We start from the raw sequence: 18683 nt of genomic DNA, 5'->3' as shown, positions 1-18683 counted from the left end.
AACAAGGTTTTACTGTAACTGCTTCACTAGTCGGGTTTCTGGTAGTCTGAATACAGTTTCCATTATTATTTTGAATACATTTTCCATTATTATTTATTATAAAATTTATTATAAAATTATTATAAAATGATATATATGTATTAGCTGCAAGCATAGTAATGGGTGCATTTTGACTTTTCTATTTGTGCTTATTTATAATGGAATAAATATGATAATATAAAATGGGATCTGAATAATAACTTAGTCCTTTCCCAGGGAGCTACTGCAATTTATTCCAAGAGCTATTGATCAAATTGAGCAGTGGTTGGGCAACAATGGGACTCGAGAAGGATCCTCTCAGAGACATACTAATTTGATTATTTCAAGAATTTTATCTACAATGGAGAGTAATGATATGCCATGATAGTTACCACAAACACCAGGGGGAGACATTTGTTATCTTGGGATTAATGAAGGGATGCACCAATATGAAGGCTTTTTTTCAATAGTGGTGTTTGTCATATTTTGTCCATTTTTTTGGAAAAGACTTACAATAATTGCCAGTTGTTAAATTTAAAAACAAACATGCATTCAGTGTTTATACTGGAAAGCAATGACGGAAGAAACTCTTGAAATTTGTGGAATGTTCTTGTTTAATTCAGATGTACGAACAAAACTTACAGCATTTGATCTTTTCTTGGCAACAATATTGACACTTATTACTGGTCTAGTTATTTAGCAGAACACTGCACTATTGGTTAGGTTATCTACATTCATTTATATAGACATATTTTAATTTAATTTATGTCTCACAGATATGCCCAGTAATATATCAAAACAGGTGACAGGTAATAATTATTGATATTGCTTTGAGTAATTAATGCTACAGAATCTTAATTTTAATGTGCATCAATCTTGTTATAGATGCAAAAAGATAATGGTGTAATTTCATATCTCTGTCATTTTATTATGTGATCCTTTTAGTAAAAATAATCAATTTTTTTGTTATGCTGAAGCTTTGCGTTTCAGACTAAACAAAGCCTTTTCTACTTGCATAATGTTCTCTTCATTATTATCACTTTTTTTAAAAAATTTGTGTGGCTATTTCTAGCCGAGTGCAGCCCTTGTAAGGCAGACACTCCGATGAGGGTCGGCGGCATCTGCCATGTGTAGGGAACTGCGTGTTATTGTGGTGGAGGATAGTGTTATGTGTGGTGTGTGAGTTGCAGGAATGTTGGGTACAGCACAAACACCCAGCCCCCGAGCCATTGGAATTAACCAATGAAGGTTAAAATCCCCGACCTGGCTGGGAATCAAACCCGGGACCCTCTGAACCGAAGGCCAGTACGCTGATCATTCATCCAAAGAGTCGGACATTATGATCACAAATATCATGCAAGTACATATAGGATTTCATCTTAGCTAAGACGGCGTGCGCTTCAGCAAAACTCGGGACGACTTCAGGCTCACAATCGTCTTCTTCGCCTTCATCACTCCCCTCCCCCATGCCATCATAACGTAGCTCTTCAACTGTTTCCACTCCAGATGTAGCTACATCGATCAGCACATAGTCTTCAAAATCAATGGGGACAGTGTCACTTTCACCCTTTGATTGTTCCCAGTCTTCATTAAAGGCGTCATCACTATCTTCACAATAAACACAGAGATTTTCAGCAGAGTCTATTTCTTCCGTGTGTAGCTGACAGCTGAAACCACCTTTATGGAAACAGTTCATGACAGTTGGCTGGGATACCTGCCTCCAAGTTGATATTGTGAAATGAATTGCTTGCAGTAAATTGATTTTCTTCCTCATTTCTTTCTCGGCATCCAACAGGTACACAGCAGTTTGCATTAGGCACTTACAGTATAGTTGCTTGAAGCATTTTATTAGCCCAAGATCAAGAGGTTGCAACACGCTGGTACAATTTGGTGGGAAATGCACAACTTTCACATTGCAAAGGAATGACGTGTCCTGTGGATGTGCAGCACAACTATCCACAAAGAGCATGACGTTTCTTCCTTGTGCACCCATGGAGGCATAAAATGACCTTAAAATTTGTGAAAAAATTTCAGTGATCATCCAAGCTTTTTTGTGTGCATGATACATCATGGGTAGTTTTTTCATGTTCTTAAAACAACGTGGTTTTAAAGACTTTACCACTATGACTGGCAATCTCTTATCACTGCCATTACTGTTTGCACACAGCAGAATGGTTAGTCTTTCTTTTGAACTTTTCCCACCATGACAAGATTCACTCTTCAGTGCCAGTGTTCTGTCCGGAAGGACATTGTAAAAATGTCCAGTCTCATCTGTTTTATATACGACACGCAGCTCGTACCCCTCCAGTAGCAAAGGCAGTCTCTCAATCCACAGCTCCTTAGCTTCTGCGACCACAGAAGCACTTTCCCCGGAAACCTTTTTGAAGAATAGTCTGTGTCACACTTTAAATCGAGGGATCTATCTATTTGATGCAGTAAAATTATCAATTTTCAAACTTGTAGCTATCTTCTTGGCTCTCTCTCCTGTAATATGGTTCCATCTATAGGGATATTGGAAGCCCTTGACTGCTGGTACCAAATGACAAGGATATTCTCCAGCTGAGCAAATGTGTAGATTATCTTCTGGATTTTCTGTTTTTACTTGAACTGCCACATTTATCAATTTGCTTTCTTATGTCATTCTTCTTAGCAATTATGGAGTTTAAAGTTGAAGATGCTAACTCAAGGCATTTAGCGGTATCTACTTGTTTTTCTAACAGATTTGATTCAACTTCTTCTATAATTTTCAGTCGTCCTTCCAGAGTTCTTACTTTTTTTTGCTAGGGGCTTTACGTCGCACCGACATAAATAGGTCTTATGGCGACGATGGGATAGGAAAGGCCTAGGAGTTGGAAGGAAGCGGCCGTGGCCTTAATTAAGGTACAGCCCCAGCATTTGCCTGGTGTGAAAATGGGAATGGGAAACCACGGAAAACCATCTTCAGGGCTGCCGATAGTGGGATACGAACCCTTCTTACATTTTTTTTTTTTTTTTTTTCATAGGGTGTGACATGTCATGAATAACAATAATACACAGGAACTAAAATGAGAAAAACAATCTAATTACAAATGATAGATAAAATTGTAATCGCTGCACACAACTAAGACACTCAGAATGAAACAAAACAGTACAATGACGGCTTGGCGCTTCGAGCAGAATCCTTGATGCCGGGAGGCTCGTAGGCATAGTTAGGCCTATATACTGCGGTTGTGCGTAAATAATCTGTGCACTGCAGTCCTGCCTACATGAACCTTGCTCCAGCCAAGAAACTTGCTCAAGCCTTGAAACTCCCAATCGCTCGTAGCGCATACATTCCATCATAACAGATTGCCACTATTCCATGCCGCTTTAAATTCAAACGAACGTTTGTGTATATTTTTCTCGTAAACAATCAATGCAGGAAAATTGTAGCCAAGTACTAGTAACTTTTTTATGATTGATGCATAAAACAATAGTTCGAGGAACGATAAATGCAGGGAAATTTAACATTAGTTTATATGGAGCATTTTTGGGATTAAATAAATTGAACGATGCATACAGGAAAACAACAGTTCCGGGAACAATGAAACCAGATTCTACTGTATATGCTAGCAACCACTTCATATTTTTCCCCTATACTAAAGTGAATAATGAAATGTGATCCGAGAACAAATATCTTGTTCTGAACTATATATATATATATATATAATAGATCACTTCTGAGAACTGGCTGCTTTAGCTTTGCTACTCTTAGACATTATTTCTCTCACTGTCTGTTACACTTCAAGAATTTGGAAAGGTGATCACATTCATTCCTGACCATCGATGTCAATATCCCTGTTTTGTTAGTTGTGTTCACTTTGCAGTTTGATTAACTGTAATCATTTGGCAAGATTATTGTAATATTAGTCACATCAACAATAGTAGCAAATCTTGGAATACTGGGTGAGTTGGCCATGTGGTAAGGGGCGTGCAGCTGTGATCTTGCATCCGGGATATAATGGGTTCGAGCCCCACTGTCGGCAGCCCTGAAGATGGTTTTCCGTGGTTTCTCATTATTTTCATACCAGGCTGTACCTTAATTAAGGCCATGGCTGCTTCCTTCCCACTCCTGGCCCTTTTCTGTCCCATCATCGCCATAAAGACCTATCTGTGTCGGTGCAGCGTAAAGCCAATTGTAAAAAGAAAAATTTTAAAAAATTGGTATCATATTGACAATCATGGAAACATATCTTGAAATACTCACACTAATAATAGTAGGATGACTTGAGTGCCTCAGAGGGTAGAGTGCTGGCTTTCTAAGCCCAAGTCGGCAGGTTGCAGGGTACAGCAAGTTCAGGCTGACTTGTAAATACGGCAATATAGTCAAATTTATGTCTCAATAATAATGAATTATGTTATTGGTTTTACATCCCACTAAACATTTTTTTTTTTTTTTTTTGCCAATAGTTTAATGTTGCACTAACACATCAAAGGATGTTGGCAATGCAAGGATGGGAAAGTGATAGGATTGGGAAGGTAGCGGCCATGGCCTTAATTAACATACAGCCTCAGCATTTGCCTGGTGTGAAAATGGGAAATCATGGAAAACCATCTTCAGGGCTGCCGATAGTGGCAGTCAAACATACCATCTCCCAAATGCAAGCTCACAGCTACGTGACCCTAACAGTACGACCAACTCTATCAGTATTATTATAAAAATAGTATTTACGCTGGATAATGATTAAAGAAATATGATTATTGTAAAATTATTTCAACTCTCTCAGAATGTATAGCCTCATGGAAATGTAGTTGCACTGTTATGATCTTATACATTATTGTGTTGTTTTTTTGTTTTGTTTTTTCAGGTAATTTGAAGGTATTGTGTAAAACTGCGAGCGTAAGTATTAAATTATATTTATGGCTTTTTTTTTTTTTTTTTTTTTTTTTTCAGAAAAGGAAGCTTCCTGGTGAAGATAGATGTGGACACAGAGAAAGGTGGACTCAAGTTAGATCCCAACTTCTTGGTTGACTTTGGTAGTGAGCCTGATGGCCCTGTCTTAGCTCATGAAGTAAGGTAAGAGAGCTCTTTGGGCTGTTGTTATGGTCTGATATTTGTTAGAAAGGAGATGACATGACAGATTTGGCAGGAGTGAATAAAATGGCCTCTGGCTTGGCTCCTATTCGCTGTTGAGTCACTGAGATGCCATTGTGTGGTGTTGTTATCAAATGGTCACTTTGAAAGTAACATGTGACTACAGTGTACTTCCAATTTCTGTATCTGTGTGCAAATTATCTAGTTTGCGGGTTATTGTTACAACCTTTAAAAAAAAAATTCTGAACTTGGCTAAGCTTTTGAAATTTAAAACAATCTCAGTTTTCTGTTGTTAATCAGTCTGCGTAGTATTCAGCATGACAGAAAAATGCAAGAAAACTGTTTTAACAATGAAACAAAACTTAGAAGTAATTAAAAAAATTAGAGAAAGGAGAGTCAGCTGCTAAGCTGGTGGTAGATTATGGAATAAGTGTACAAACTGTCCATGATATTAAGAACTGCATGGCAAAGCTGGAGGTATTTGTGCGGAAGAGTGATGGAAGTGAGGGATCTTCAAAATGTAAACTTTTTAAAAAAAACCTACATTTGAAGACCTAGGTGTAGCAGTTCTCCAATGGTCAACCCAAAAAGGGCAGAAGGGTTTATCATCATTGGTGTAATGTGTGCAGAGAAAGCCGAGCTAGTCTATGGGGCACTGAGATTAGAGGGAGAATTTAACGCTTTGTCGGGATGGCTCACAAGATTTAAGCAGCATCATGGGATCTGTGAACTTACTGTACTGGGGGAATGGCTGAGTGCCAACGTAGTGGCAGTGGATTATTTCTGGACTGAATTTTAAGATTTAGTACAAATTTAAAATTTACAACCTAAGCTTATTTATAATGCAGATGAGACAGGGTTGTATTGGAAATGTCTACCGACAAGGACATTTGTCTTGAAAATCCACAGCCTGTTTCCAGTCATTCGATCGGGTCAGGAATGGAATGAATTAAGCACCCATCTGAGGATAGGAATTGTTCCAGCTGCCGAAGCCACATTTGCCTTCAAGAATTAAATTAGTACTCCTGAACACAAATTGTCCAAGTAATGCGTCACTATTCAATGCTGCAGCAATGCAGCAGAAAATCACAAACATAAATTGTGTGTTATCAGAAAACCATGAAATCACGTTCTTTTAAGGGCACAGAAGCTAAAGATCTTCCATTGTGCTATTATAATTTTAAAAGGAGCCTGGATGGACAATGAAATTTGCATGGATTAGTATCGCAAGAAATTTGTGCCTGGCGTCTTCAATAATGTCCCTTCACATCTAGATGTGGGAGCACCTTGGTATTAAATGATGGCCTCATTTTTACCAAAGTTTTGCCCCCTATTGTGACTTTGGTAATCCAAACGACTGACCAAGGTGTATAGCATCCCTTAAGACATTATCAAACAGGTCTCCTGACAAAGTTAATGAAAGCATAAGAGACATTTCTCTGGTCATAGTGTCCTGATAAAACACATCTTTCTAAAGACTGTATGTCTGTACAGGGTCGTCATCTTAAATAGCACAACCAGAGAGAGAAACCACAAAACCCAATGGCAGTGCCAGAATAGTTAGTTGTAATTTTCTTTATGTCGCACCGACACAGGTAGGTCATACAGCAAAAATGGGATAGGACTAGGTACAGCCCAAGCATTTGCCTGGTGTGAAAATGGGAAACCATCTTCAGGGCTGCCAACAGTGGGGTTCGAACCCACTATATCCTGAATGCAAGCTCACAGCTCTAACCGCACGGCCAACTCGCTCAGTGCAGTGCTAAAATAAGATGTACTAGACAAGATGGGTGAGAGGTAGTTTACCATTGCTTTCCTTGTTTAAGGACTGATTGGATCAAAAATGTAAAATATGTATTGTTCCACATCATTATGTTCAGAGATACTGTAGCTCTGCCCTCTGTGTAATGGGAGTCAGCATTGCTCCAACATTTACCTATATAACGAGAAACACAACAAACCAAACCCCATGGGGCTACAGCCAAGATGGGCCTTGACCTACCAAATGATTGCTGTTCAACCCGAAGGCCTGCAGATTGACTGGACAACAACCTGTTGGCCCTTACCGAGTGGAAAACTCAGCCGCTGCAATCGTTAAACATTTGTTTGAACCGATTGAACATACTGGAAAGAACATCACAACCGACAATTACTTCATATCAGTTCCTTTCACCTTAGACTTGAAACAGAAAGGGTTAACTCTACTGGGAACTCTCAGAAAAAATAAGGCAGAGATACCTCCTGCTTTCTTGACAACAAATGAGCTTTATATAGCACTATGTTTGGCCATGGATGAGACATGCTACTTGTATCTTATGTTTCTAAGAAGCGCCTGTCTAGGAACGTCCTTGAGCTTTTGACGATGCACCACAGTGAGTTCATTGACAAGACTACAGATGAAAAGCTTAGGCCTGAGGACATCACCTTCTACATTTTAACAAAAGGTGGTGCTGACATCGTAGATAGCTTAAAAATCCTATATACAACTGTGAGAAAAACAAATTGGTGGCCGCTTAGGTTGCTTTTTACCCTGTTAGATATAGGAGCTTTGATAGCTGTTTGATACTGAGTTTCAACTAAGGTGATGTAGGTCCAAGAAGAGCTTACTTGCCAGGCTGAGTGGTTCAGATGGTTGAGGCGCTGCTCTTCTGACCCCAACTTGGCAGGTTCGATCCTAGCTCCATCCGGTGGTATTTGAAGGTACTCAAATACATTAGCCTTGTGTCAGTAGATTTACTGGCATGTAAAAGAACTCCTGCAGGACAAAATTCTGGCTCTTCGGCATCTCTGAAAACCGAAAAGTGTGTGAGACATAAACCCAATAACATTATTAAGAGCTTACTTGAAGACTTTCAGCATTGAGCTCTGTAAATTCCATATGATCAGAAGAGCAACAATGGACTACTTGCCAGTTTCTCTTCAACAGCAAATAAGAAGAGAACAGGTGAGTGGTTATAGGAAGTAGCTTCATAGGGAGCAGAAGGTCCTATTGGAAGGCAAAATTGTTACTTGTGCACAAAAAAGAAAAATCGATGCACAGTCAAAATTTGTATGGCATGTAACTGTCCAACATGTAAGGAACACACCCTACAAATTTGCAGAAACTGTGGCATCGAACAGGCCAGAGACAATGATTATGAATGAATTGTTCTGATCAGAAAGAAAACTATTACAGGAATGAAACCGTAAATAAAATTAATTTTTTTTATTGCAGGTTATAATATGCATAATTTTCATGAGGTATCATATACGATATTTTAAGAAAGCACAGTTTACCTAATAAGGGCATTATAATATTATGATAAGCAGTTACTAGCAATTAACAAGTTGTCAAACAAATGACTTATGTTTTGCTACTATATCTACAGTACTGTAAATTCTATTTATCATTTGTACAGTGCATTATTTTATAAACAAATCCTTACATTGTATTGCTTTATATTCTATTTCTGAATTATTTAAACTTTACGAAATAAATACATCATAAGTCCACTTCAAGACAAACAAATATAAAACACACTTCAAGACAAACAAATATAAAACACACTTCAAGACAAACAAATATAAAACAAACGAAAAGAGAGCTAAATGCTCACCAAGCAGCCACTAACAAGTTAGCAAAATGCTCATGTTGCAACCACTTTTGTATCGGAATGAATCAACATAATTCTCAAACTTAATTTATACTGGAAAATAATGCTGTAATAATCGGTGAGCTATAAGGGGCGATCAAAAAGTTTCCGTTCAACAGCCATACAGTCTAGAATCAGGATGCCAATTGGCAAAAATCGCCATGAGCAATTGAGGCACTCATCCCACCAATGCACCAGGTTGAAGATCCCCATGTGGTAAAACATAATGTCCTGCAGCGTGAAGAAATCCGTAACTGCCTGCTGCTGCACTTCCTTGTCCAACGGAAAGCGTCGACACTTCAAGACCTTTCTGAGGGGACTGAAGGTATGATAATCGCATGGGGAGAAATCAGGACTATAGGTCTCGTCCACCACTCGCTTGTTGTTGTCCGTAATGGATGAGGCTGGCCTCCCAGATCGACTGGCATCTTATATCAAAAAGCGACGCTACAGATCTTGGTGCACCATTCCTCAGCAGTGGTTTTCGACAGACATGGTGCCCCTTACACAGTCTTCATTCTCCGAAGGATGTCCACCAATGTTTGTGCTTCAGCAGCCAAGAACATAATAATAGCATGTTGGTTCTGTTTGAACGCATTTGGTAATAACATCGCCATAATTCACGTGGCAGCATTTAACGCACGCACCTCGGCATGACATGACTGCCACATTAATCTCTTCGCCTACATGTCCGTGCTTATATACCCGCATCAGTCATGCTACGTTGCATGTCCACTTCAGCAACGTCCCCAAATGGAAACTTTTTGACCACCCCTTATATTTACGATCCATTACATGATAAGGAATATGTCTATGAACACTTCAATATCATTAACAGACATCTAAGTAAACTACTACTTACAAATATATAAAACTTACTGGGTGAAGGAAAGCCTCAGATGTGTCAATTTGTGTCAACAATCACATAACCACTGCCGGATTAACACCATCCTAATAGTGAAACTGATGTAGAGGACATTACTTCCAGTTCACTGCACTGTAGGTTTCAACAAAAGTTCTGAAATGTTTCAAATTTAGACTTGAAATACAAGCATGTACCAATATTTTATAATTTCACTATAATTGTTTTAAAACTTTGTGAATACCCAATACTAGGATAATATGAAAGGTTTGATGCTCTATTACAGATACCCTGGTGGTGACTGTAGCTCAGACATCTGGCTGGCACAAGACTGAACCAAGAAGCCTATTCTGGTATTTTTATCGTAAACTATGATATTTTAAGAAAGCATAATTTACCTAATAAGGACATTATAATGTTATGATAAGCCGTTACCAGCAATGAACAAGTTGTCAAACAACTGCTTTTTATGTTTTGCTACAATATCTACTGTAGCTTTTATAGATTATTTTTACAATAAATCTCTGACTATTGCACATGTGGTGTTATTTCTGTTTGTGATGAATTCACCAAATCCTTCCTCCCCACCATTGGTACGAGTAACCATGATGATTAGTTATCAAGTGTGAGGGTGAGAACTTGAAACCTGTATCGAAAGTTAACTAGTATTATCAGGAGATACGTGCAATCAAGCATTAATGCACAAGTCTCTTTTTATAAACAGTTACAGCTTTTAACATTCAGCCTTATCTAATTTCATTACTTTTAACTTGGGAGAATTTATTACAAGTTGTCCATTTCATGACCGTATCGATGAATATAATCAAGAAGTTAGTAAAATAACCACCTAATCGATACTTTATTATTGCCTCAGGCAAAATTGAATATAAATTAGCACTTACAGGACATGTTTCAACCACTTCACTAAGTGGAGAATTTGTTAAAATACAAAGTATTTATTCATAAGGTGTTCTTTTACTTGGCGCGGTTAAGGCTATAAAGCCTTCTCTTAGAATGGACCAAGTTTAATGACTGTACTATACAAAATGATATGATTCTAACTTACACACACGTACAAACACACTACACTACACACACATCTATATGATATATATATAAATGAATACATACATACTGTACAAATTACTAAGCAATTATAACCAACCTATCGAAATAGTTCATGGTTTTATGTGAAATTGTCATCTTCAACTCTATGACTGAAGACAAACCTGCATAACTGGCTGATTCCAGGCAACATACACCTCACATTTCCCAGGTCAGGCTCAGGACCATTTCCTTTCCACTGAACATTTGCATGTATGGCTACATCATGTCCTTCCTCACAGCAGTCGCTGGCCCCTTCCTTTCTGCTGACCAAACGCAGGGACCACAGCTAAACAAAGTGACCAGCAAATTAAAAATAAATATCATTGTGCAAAAATCTTCTCTATTTCTGCCAAAACCTTCCTAGAGTTAGGTTTACACACTTAGACTGGCTGCCAAAATCTTTAGTATACTCTGTACTATGTACTTGTGTGAACACCTATTTTCTTGAATGAAATTGTGTAAAATCCAGATCTGTTCTACAATGTCATAAGTTCATGCCAAAATAATGGATTTTTCCATTAGAATAAAAACAACTGTCTGAGACAAACCAGTTTGACTTAAAACATTGAAAAACTCATCCAGTACGAAAGATGCCACATGTCTCAAAACCTCCCTGAACCAGTGTGATAAATACATCATTATTTACACTGTGAGCTATTTTTAGTTTCCTTAATCTTTTGGACTGTAACAGATTTTATTACACTTGTTTATATGTAATGTATGTTCATCACTTTTCATTATATTCAGTGAATTATTGAAACATAAATTACATCCGTTATTCACATAGGTTTTACAACAAGTTTGACCTTACAACTCACTTTTCTAATTCACAAATACAACTTTTCTAGTTTTTTTCTGTATCACTCATTTTGCAAATGTTTGTTTGTTTGTTTGTCCAACCCTTGTCCCGTTTCCCTACGGGGTCGGGTATGATGTGAGATGAATCTGTCGTGGCGGGTTTTTATGACCAGATGCCCTTCCTGATGTCAACCTCATCAGAGGAGGAAATGAATGATGTGATATATGATAGTAGGAAGAGGGTGAAACCCGGTGCTGGCTCATAGTCTACTCCTGTCGAATAGCACCAAGGAGTCTGCTCAAGGCTTAACGTCCCCATCCGACAGACGAATCACCATCAACCGTGTCATATGCCCTCAGTTCATATGAGCACTGTGGAGAGGTTTGGAATTTAATCCAAGCTTCTGGCACACAGTGATTAGAAATTGTATACCACCACCTCCCCTACCCTGCCAGCCAACATTCTGATGGTGAAAATTTTTCGACCAATGGGACTCGAACCGGCTAACCTCAGTGTCAGACCGTTTAGACTTCAGCGCCTTAACGATCATGGCCACCAGGCGGGCAAATATATGTCCCGGAAACATTTTCACGGTATGCACAGAAAGGAGAAACAGTTGTTTGACTCCATTGCCTCCTGGCATTTGGCCGTCTATGGCAGAGAAGGCTGTTTCCTGCATTATCTTTGTGCACTTGACATGTGCTAACTCATGCGATGTAGCCTATGCTGCAAGCATTGCCTTACTGCTTCCCATAGCTTTTGTCCTAGGCCAGCTGAATTGTGCAGGCTTTACCTAAGATTTTACTTGGAATCTCAATTGCAAAGAAGAGACTTTTATTTCAGATATCATGCATCCTGTGACCAGGATTAGACCTACCATGTTATCATCAACATTGTGATAATAGTGTCCCAAAACTATAATCTTGGCCTATTTACAGTTCTCCTTACATCAGAGTGAATTTCTCTTATTCTTATTTAATATGACTTAAACCTGCCATCTAAACTAAGTCAGTCTGAGTAACTCAACACTAGAGTACTGGCTTTCTGACCCCTCATTGGTGGGTTCAATCCTGGGTCAGTCCAGTAGCACAATGAGATCCAGCGAATTATGAACTGAGTGGCAATCGTTGCCATCTGAAGTTATTGTAGAGTGGTGCTGACACAACTATATAAGGACTTTCTTAACTATTTCAAAAGATTTGTCTTACAGCTTAATGAAAGGAGGTGCTGAAATGGGAGCATGAGACATTTGGTCGGGGATACAACTGGGGAGAAGAACCAGTACATCTCCCAGGTGGTGGTGGTGGTGGTGGTGGTGGTGGTGGTGGTGGTGGTTTAATAAGGTACAAAATTGGCTGATAATCAACCCATAATTAGTGATGAGGAAAATAATTAAAATAACCGTAGAAATTATGAGGAAAATGCAAAGAAAAATATGAGAAAAGGAAGTCATGAAGGAAGGTATAAGTGAAAGACTCCATTGATCTCAGATGCCCTAATAATATTGCTGAGCAGGAAGAAAACAAATTCAATACAGTGGTCTACAGTGCCCTAAACCCATAAAATTGATCAACAGTAACATTACTGTTGTTAATTGAGATGTGCTCTCACTTCGGCTGCCACTCATCTTTGCAATTATATAAAACGTAACCTGTCAATTACAGTTTTGGCAGTTAGTTAACAGTATGTCTCATCAGAAATTGATCTGACTGTAAAATTTATATTTAGGAAGAAATAAAACAACTGGACTTCTACAGGACCAACTCACGAGTCGTTACCTGGTAAGCATTAAATTGTGTAACGGGAGTAGGTAATATGCCTTTTAGTTCCCACTACCTCACATGCTCCTCAACTCAGCGCTTTACTGAAAAGTCCTACATCCCTCTCTCATTACAATATTACAAATATAGTACAGAGAAGAGACTAATACTGTACATGATGATGATGATGATGATGATGATGATGATGATGCTTGTTGTTTAAAGGGGCCTAACATCTAAGGTCATCGGTCCCAAACTAATAGCATAAGAATGTCTTGATAAAGGACAACAGTGTGCAAAGACCTATGCTTATACGGTGGTAACTCAGAATGGTCTATTGAAAGGTACTCAAATAAGCCAGCCAGCCTTGTGGTAGTAGATTTCCACATAAAAGTACACCTGTATGACAAAACTGTCTAGCAAACCAAGAAAGTAGTTACTGGGTCCTAGAACCAATATTATTAATATATTTTAGTTCTTTTTTTTCTTAAATATTGGTTTTATGTCACGCAGACACAGATAGGTCTTATGGCGACAATAGGAGAGGAATGGCCTAGGAGTTGGAAGGAAGCGGCCATGGCCTTAATTAAGGTACAGCCCCAGCATTTTCCTGGTGTGAAAATGGGAAACCACAGGAAACATCATCATCATCATCATCATTATTAATCATCATCATCATCATTTTTTTTTTGCTAGGGGCTTTATGTCGCACCGACACAGATAGGTCTTATGGCGACGCTTATTATTATTATTATTATTATTATTATTATTATTATTATTATTATTATTATTATTATTATTATTATTATTATTATTATTATTATTATACCAGGCGAGTCGGCCATAGTTCAGACCAAAAATAAAATAAGAATTCATCTCAATGAAAATTGAAGTCGATAATACAGATTCCTAGCCTGATAGTATGAATTCTAACATCATTATTTTCTGAAAATATGGTTTGTTTTGTTGTTATTGTATTCATAGTACACATTTTTGGCTCTCTGCATGTTATTTCTCTCTTAAACACGTCAACAAATTCCATAGGCATATTTATAACGCGTTGAACAAATCAATCTGCCAACTTGAGAGGAACAACTGACACACACACACACACACACACTTAAAAACTCATTATGTACAACGCTGACAGACCTGAAATAAGTAATGACAAAGAGACAGTCCCTAGCTCTCAGGGAGAGTAAAAAAAATAATTAAGTCAGGTGTTTTTCTTTCAGGGAAATGATTTAAAAGTCGATGTTACGTAGAAGTTGTAGTACATACCCTCACCAACAGGCAGAGTATACTGTGGGTTTTATTCTACCGCGGAATAAAAGTCGCCATTCATCTTCAAAATATTTTAAAAAACTACATACCCCATGTCTAGACCCCCCGCCGTACAAACTGTCATATGGGCGCCGATGATGGTATACAGGGTTATTCACCTAACATGTTACATGGAAATAATTTCTAAACCATTAAAGATATCGGCATTCTGTTTTCACATTTGTAAATGATACCCAGGGTCTTACAAAATAACGTGCTACTTAGTCTCATGGGATGATTAATAACCGAGATATTGATACTAACTCCATATTTTTAAATGGAATGGCACAAATTCATAGAGTTGGCCTATAAGTTCAACTGTGTACAAGTTCAAATATGCAAGTATTTTCAAAATCGGACAATTGCTTTTTGAGATATAAATAAGAACAACATGCGCGGTTTTGCATGCCGCATCAGACGGCGTGAAGTCGGGCAAGGACACATTGACGCGCAAGCAGTTTCCTGGGAGTGAGTTCAGCCACAGGATGGATACCAGTAGGGATGGGCGCGACTGAAGTCTGGAATCGAGAGCGTCGACTCCATCGACTCCGAACACCGGTCTCGGTTCGCATGAAGCCTCTCGACTCCAAGTTTACTTGATGCGCATTGCGGGGCCGCACGGCCGTTTCGCATGAAGCCTCGCGACTCTAAGCAAACTTGACTCTCATTGCGGGGCCGCTTACGTGTCGAGGCGCGGAAAATAACATGAAAAATCATGCATGTTGCTGCTGATTTGCCCATTGGGTTTTTTTAAGACTATTGTAGAGTGAAGTACGATATCGTTAACGAAGACGACAAGCGTAATGGTGTACTTGAAATAAAATTAAACGTGTCAAGTCAGAAAGTATCGGCATAGCAGACCACGGACATTTAATTTCACGTCTTTATTTGTCGTGATCAGGAAAGTGATAAACATATATCGATGGTAAATCATTATGAATTGCACATGAACGATGAAAACAAATCTAATATGGGTATATCCTCTAACATAATTCGAACATATATTATACCATTGAAAACCTCCGTGGCTCAGGCGGCAGGGCGTTGCCCTCTCCCCGCTGGATTCCGTGGTTCAAATCCCGGTCACTCCACGTGAGATTTGTTTTTTTCCGGGTACTCCGGTTTTCCCTGTCATCTTCCATTCTAGCAACACTCTCCAACATCATTTAATTTTATCTGTCAGTCATTCATCATTGCCCCAGAAGAGTGCGACAGGCCTCGGCAACCGGTACAATTCCTATCCTCGCCTTATTCCATTCCTGACCCGGTCACTGACTGGAAAACAGGTTGTAGGTTATCATTATAATTCAAGGACCACGTGAAGTCTTGTTGCATTATAATTATTATTATTATTATTATTAGTAGTAGTAGTAGTAGTAGTAGTAGTAGTAGTATTAGTAGTAGTAGTAGTAGTAGTATACACAAAAGCCCTTTTTTGCGACAGCCCTGGTAGGCCTTGGCCTACCAAGTGACCTCTGCCCAGCTCGAAGGTCAGTAGATTACGAGGTGACGTGTGTTCAGCACGACGAATCCTCTCGACCGTTATTCTTGGCTTTCTAGACCCGGTCTCTACCTCAACGTGATCACGAAACCTGAGATACAGGTAAAAATCCCTCACCTGGCCGGAATCGATACCGGGGCCTCCCTAGACTGCGGAGGCGGCTATTATGACGCATAATGTTTGGTAAAATATTTGTTGTAAAATCATACTCTAAGCACTCGCGTCTTTTTTATCTTTTTTATGCCCCAGGCCAGGGGTATTACTCATTTACAATTATAAAACTTAACCCACCCGAGAATCGAACCCGGGACCGCCGGATGACACGCGTACTCGTTGCCCCCTACACCGCGGAGATGAACATGTTGAAGTTAATATTGGCGATTATGTAAAGTTATACTGACAGATTATTATTACCACTACAATTATCGTCATCATTATCATCATCGTCGCCAAAATAGGCCTACAACATTAACACTAACGATGATAACATCCCGAAACAATATTTAATGTTTGCTGGCTAATAAATCATCATCATCATCATCATCTGTTTACCCTCAAGGGCAGTGTCCTGTAGCTTCAGACTCTTGGTCGGGGGATACAACTGGGGAGTATGACCAGTACCTCGCCCAGGCGGCCTCACCTGCTATGCTGAACAGGGGCCTTGTGGAGGGATGGGAAGATTGGAAGGGATAGACAAGGAAGAGGGAAGGAAGCGGCCGTGGCCTTAAGTTAGGTACCATCCCGGCATTCGCCTGGAGGAGAAGTGGGAAACCACGGAAAACCACTTCCAGGATGGCTGAGGAGGGAATCGAACCCACCTCTACTCAGTTGACCTCCCGAGGCCCTGCACTTTTCAAATTTCGTGGCAGAGCTGGGAATCGAACCCGGGCCTCCGGGGGTGGCAGCTAATCACGCTAACCACTACACCACAGAGGCGGACTGGCTAATAAATAATCATCTTGTATTCATCGTATCACGAGTTATCAAGGGAGGAACGTGGAACTATAATTCCAAGCAGTTCAGACAATAGTTGATAGATGACGTTACTGCATCAGTGGAGTCGACACTGGAGTCGAGAGTGTCGGTTCCAGAGGTAGCAGTCTCGACTCTTCGCGACTCCGTTCGCAGCCCATCCCTACATGAAGGCCCTTGGAGGGGTGGAAGGTAAAGGCTCCCACTATCCGTAACCTCGGCACTTGATGGGGTAGAGTGGTTAGCTCTATGCCCGGCCACCTAGGCTGAGTGAAGCTCACGGCTATATGCATCTCCGGAAGTGGAAATCTCGTTTCTTAAATTTTACGACTTCCTGACGGGGATTCGAACCCACGTCCTTCCAGGCGAACCGAGCACGCCTTTACCGCCTCGGCCAGGCATCCCCTACATAGAACGGTACATGTGAGAAACAGTCCTCTCTTAAGTCGAAAAAAAAAAAAAAGAAATTATTTTTAAAGGCTTCAAATACCTATTTCCACGTCTGAAACATCTTCAGCTTTTGAGATATAAGTATCCCCATAAAAAGAATTCAACCCTTTTATCAGTCCTTCCCCCACCCAACCCCCACCTAAGTGGATTTTCCGAAAACAAAAAAACATGTTTATTTTTAAAGGAGATTCCAAATACCACTTTTTACGTCTGTAACATCTTCAGTTTTTGAGATATAAGTATCCTCATAAAAATAATTCAACTCTTTTTTTTTCGCCCCCGTTAAGTGCCCTTTCCGAAAATAGAAAATGCATGTTCCTATAAATTTTTAAAGGACTTTCCATATACCAAGTTCCATGTCTGTAACATGTTACGTTTTTGATATATATACTGTAGATATAGAGGCACTCATTTTAAAAATGCACCCGCTTTTTCAATTCTTTTTTTGCAGTCGCTCAAGTGCGACCAGTATCCAGTATTCGGGAGATAGTGGATTCGAACCCCACTGTCGGCAACCCTGAAGATGGTTTTCCGGAGTTTCCCATTTTCGCACCAGGCAAATGTTCGGGCTGTACCTTAATTAAGGCCACGGTCACTTCCTTCCCACTCCTAGCCCTTTCCTGTCTCATCGTCGCAATAAGACCTACCTGTGTCGGTGCGACGTAAAGCAACTTGAACAAAAAAGTCAATTCTTTTCAGCCCCCTTAAGTGGATTTTCCGAAAACAAAAAAAAATACGTGTTTCTTTTTTTTAAAGGAGATTCCAAATACGGTACCAATGTTTTCAGATGTAAGTATCCTCATACATAATTCAACTAATTTTTCAATTCTTGCACCCCCGTAAGTGGATTATTGAAAACTAAAGAATACGTGTTTCTTTATTTTTAAGGGAGATTCCAAATACAACATCCTTAGTTTCTGAGATATAAGTATCCTCGTACAAAAAATTCAACTAACTTTCAATTCTTTCACCCCTCCCCCTTAAGTTGATTTTCCGAAAACAGAAAGGTACGAGGGGTTGCCGGCAAGTCAAAAAAATTAAAAATATCGAAAAACGAGTTAGAGGCGCCATCTTGTAGTGTTCAGCATCACGCACGTGATTACACAACCGATTCTGTCAAAAACACCTCAAATCGTACTGTATTAGCCTCTAAACATACGGCAATTCGGCATAAACCCCATAAGTCTGGGCTGTTGCTAGCGAGAA

The 18683-nt window shown here is 39.4% G+C and overlaps 1 protein-coding gene across 1 annotated transcript in view; it reads left to right on the top strand.

Annotated features, from left to right (window-relative positions):
* The window catches only part of LOC136870567 (methanethiol oxidase), a 127172-nt gene extending 117073 nt beyond the window's left edge, over positions 1–10099 (top strand). The window contains exons 10-11 of the mRNA XM_067144926.2: positions 4931–5053; positions 9852–10099. Of these exons, the coding sequence (XP_067001027.2) occupies positions 4931–5053; positions 9852–9900 (172 nt within the window). The 3' untranslated portion in view covers positions 9901–10099. The remainder of the gene's footprint in view (positions 1–4930; positions 5054–9851) is intronic.
* Positions 10100–18683: the final 8584 nt, after the last annotated feature.

Source organism: Anabrus simplex, chromosome 1, assembly GCF_040414725.1.
Source record: "Anabrus simplex isolate iqAnaSimp1 chromosome 1, ASM4041472v1, whole genome shotgun sequence".
NCBI classification, from domain to species: Eukaryota; Metazoa; Arthropoda; class Insecta; order Orthoptera; family Tettigoniidae; genus Anabrus; species Anabrus simplex.
The sequence above is the reverse complement of the archived record's forward strand: the minus strand, read 5'-3'. Positions and strand labels throughout refer to the sequence as shown.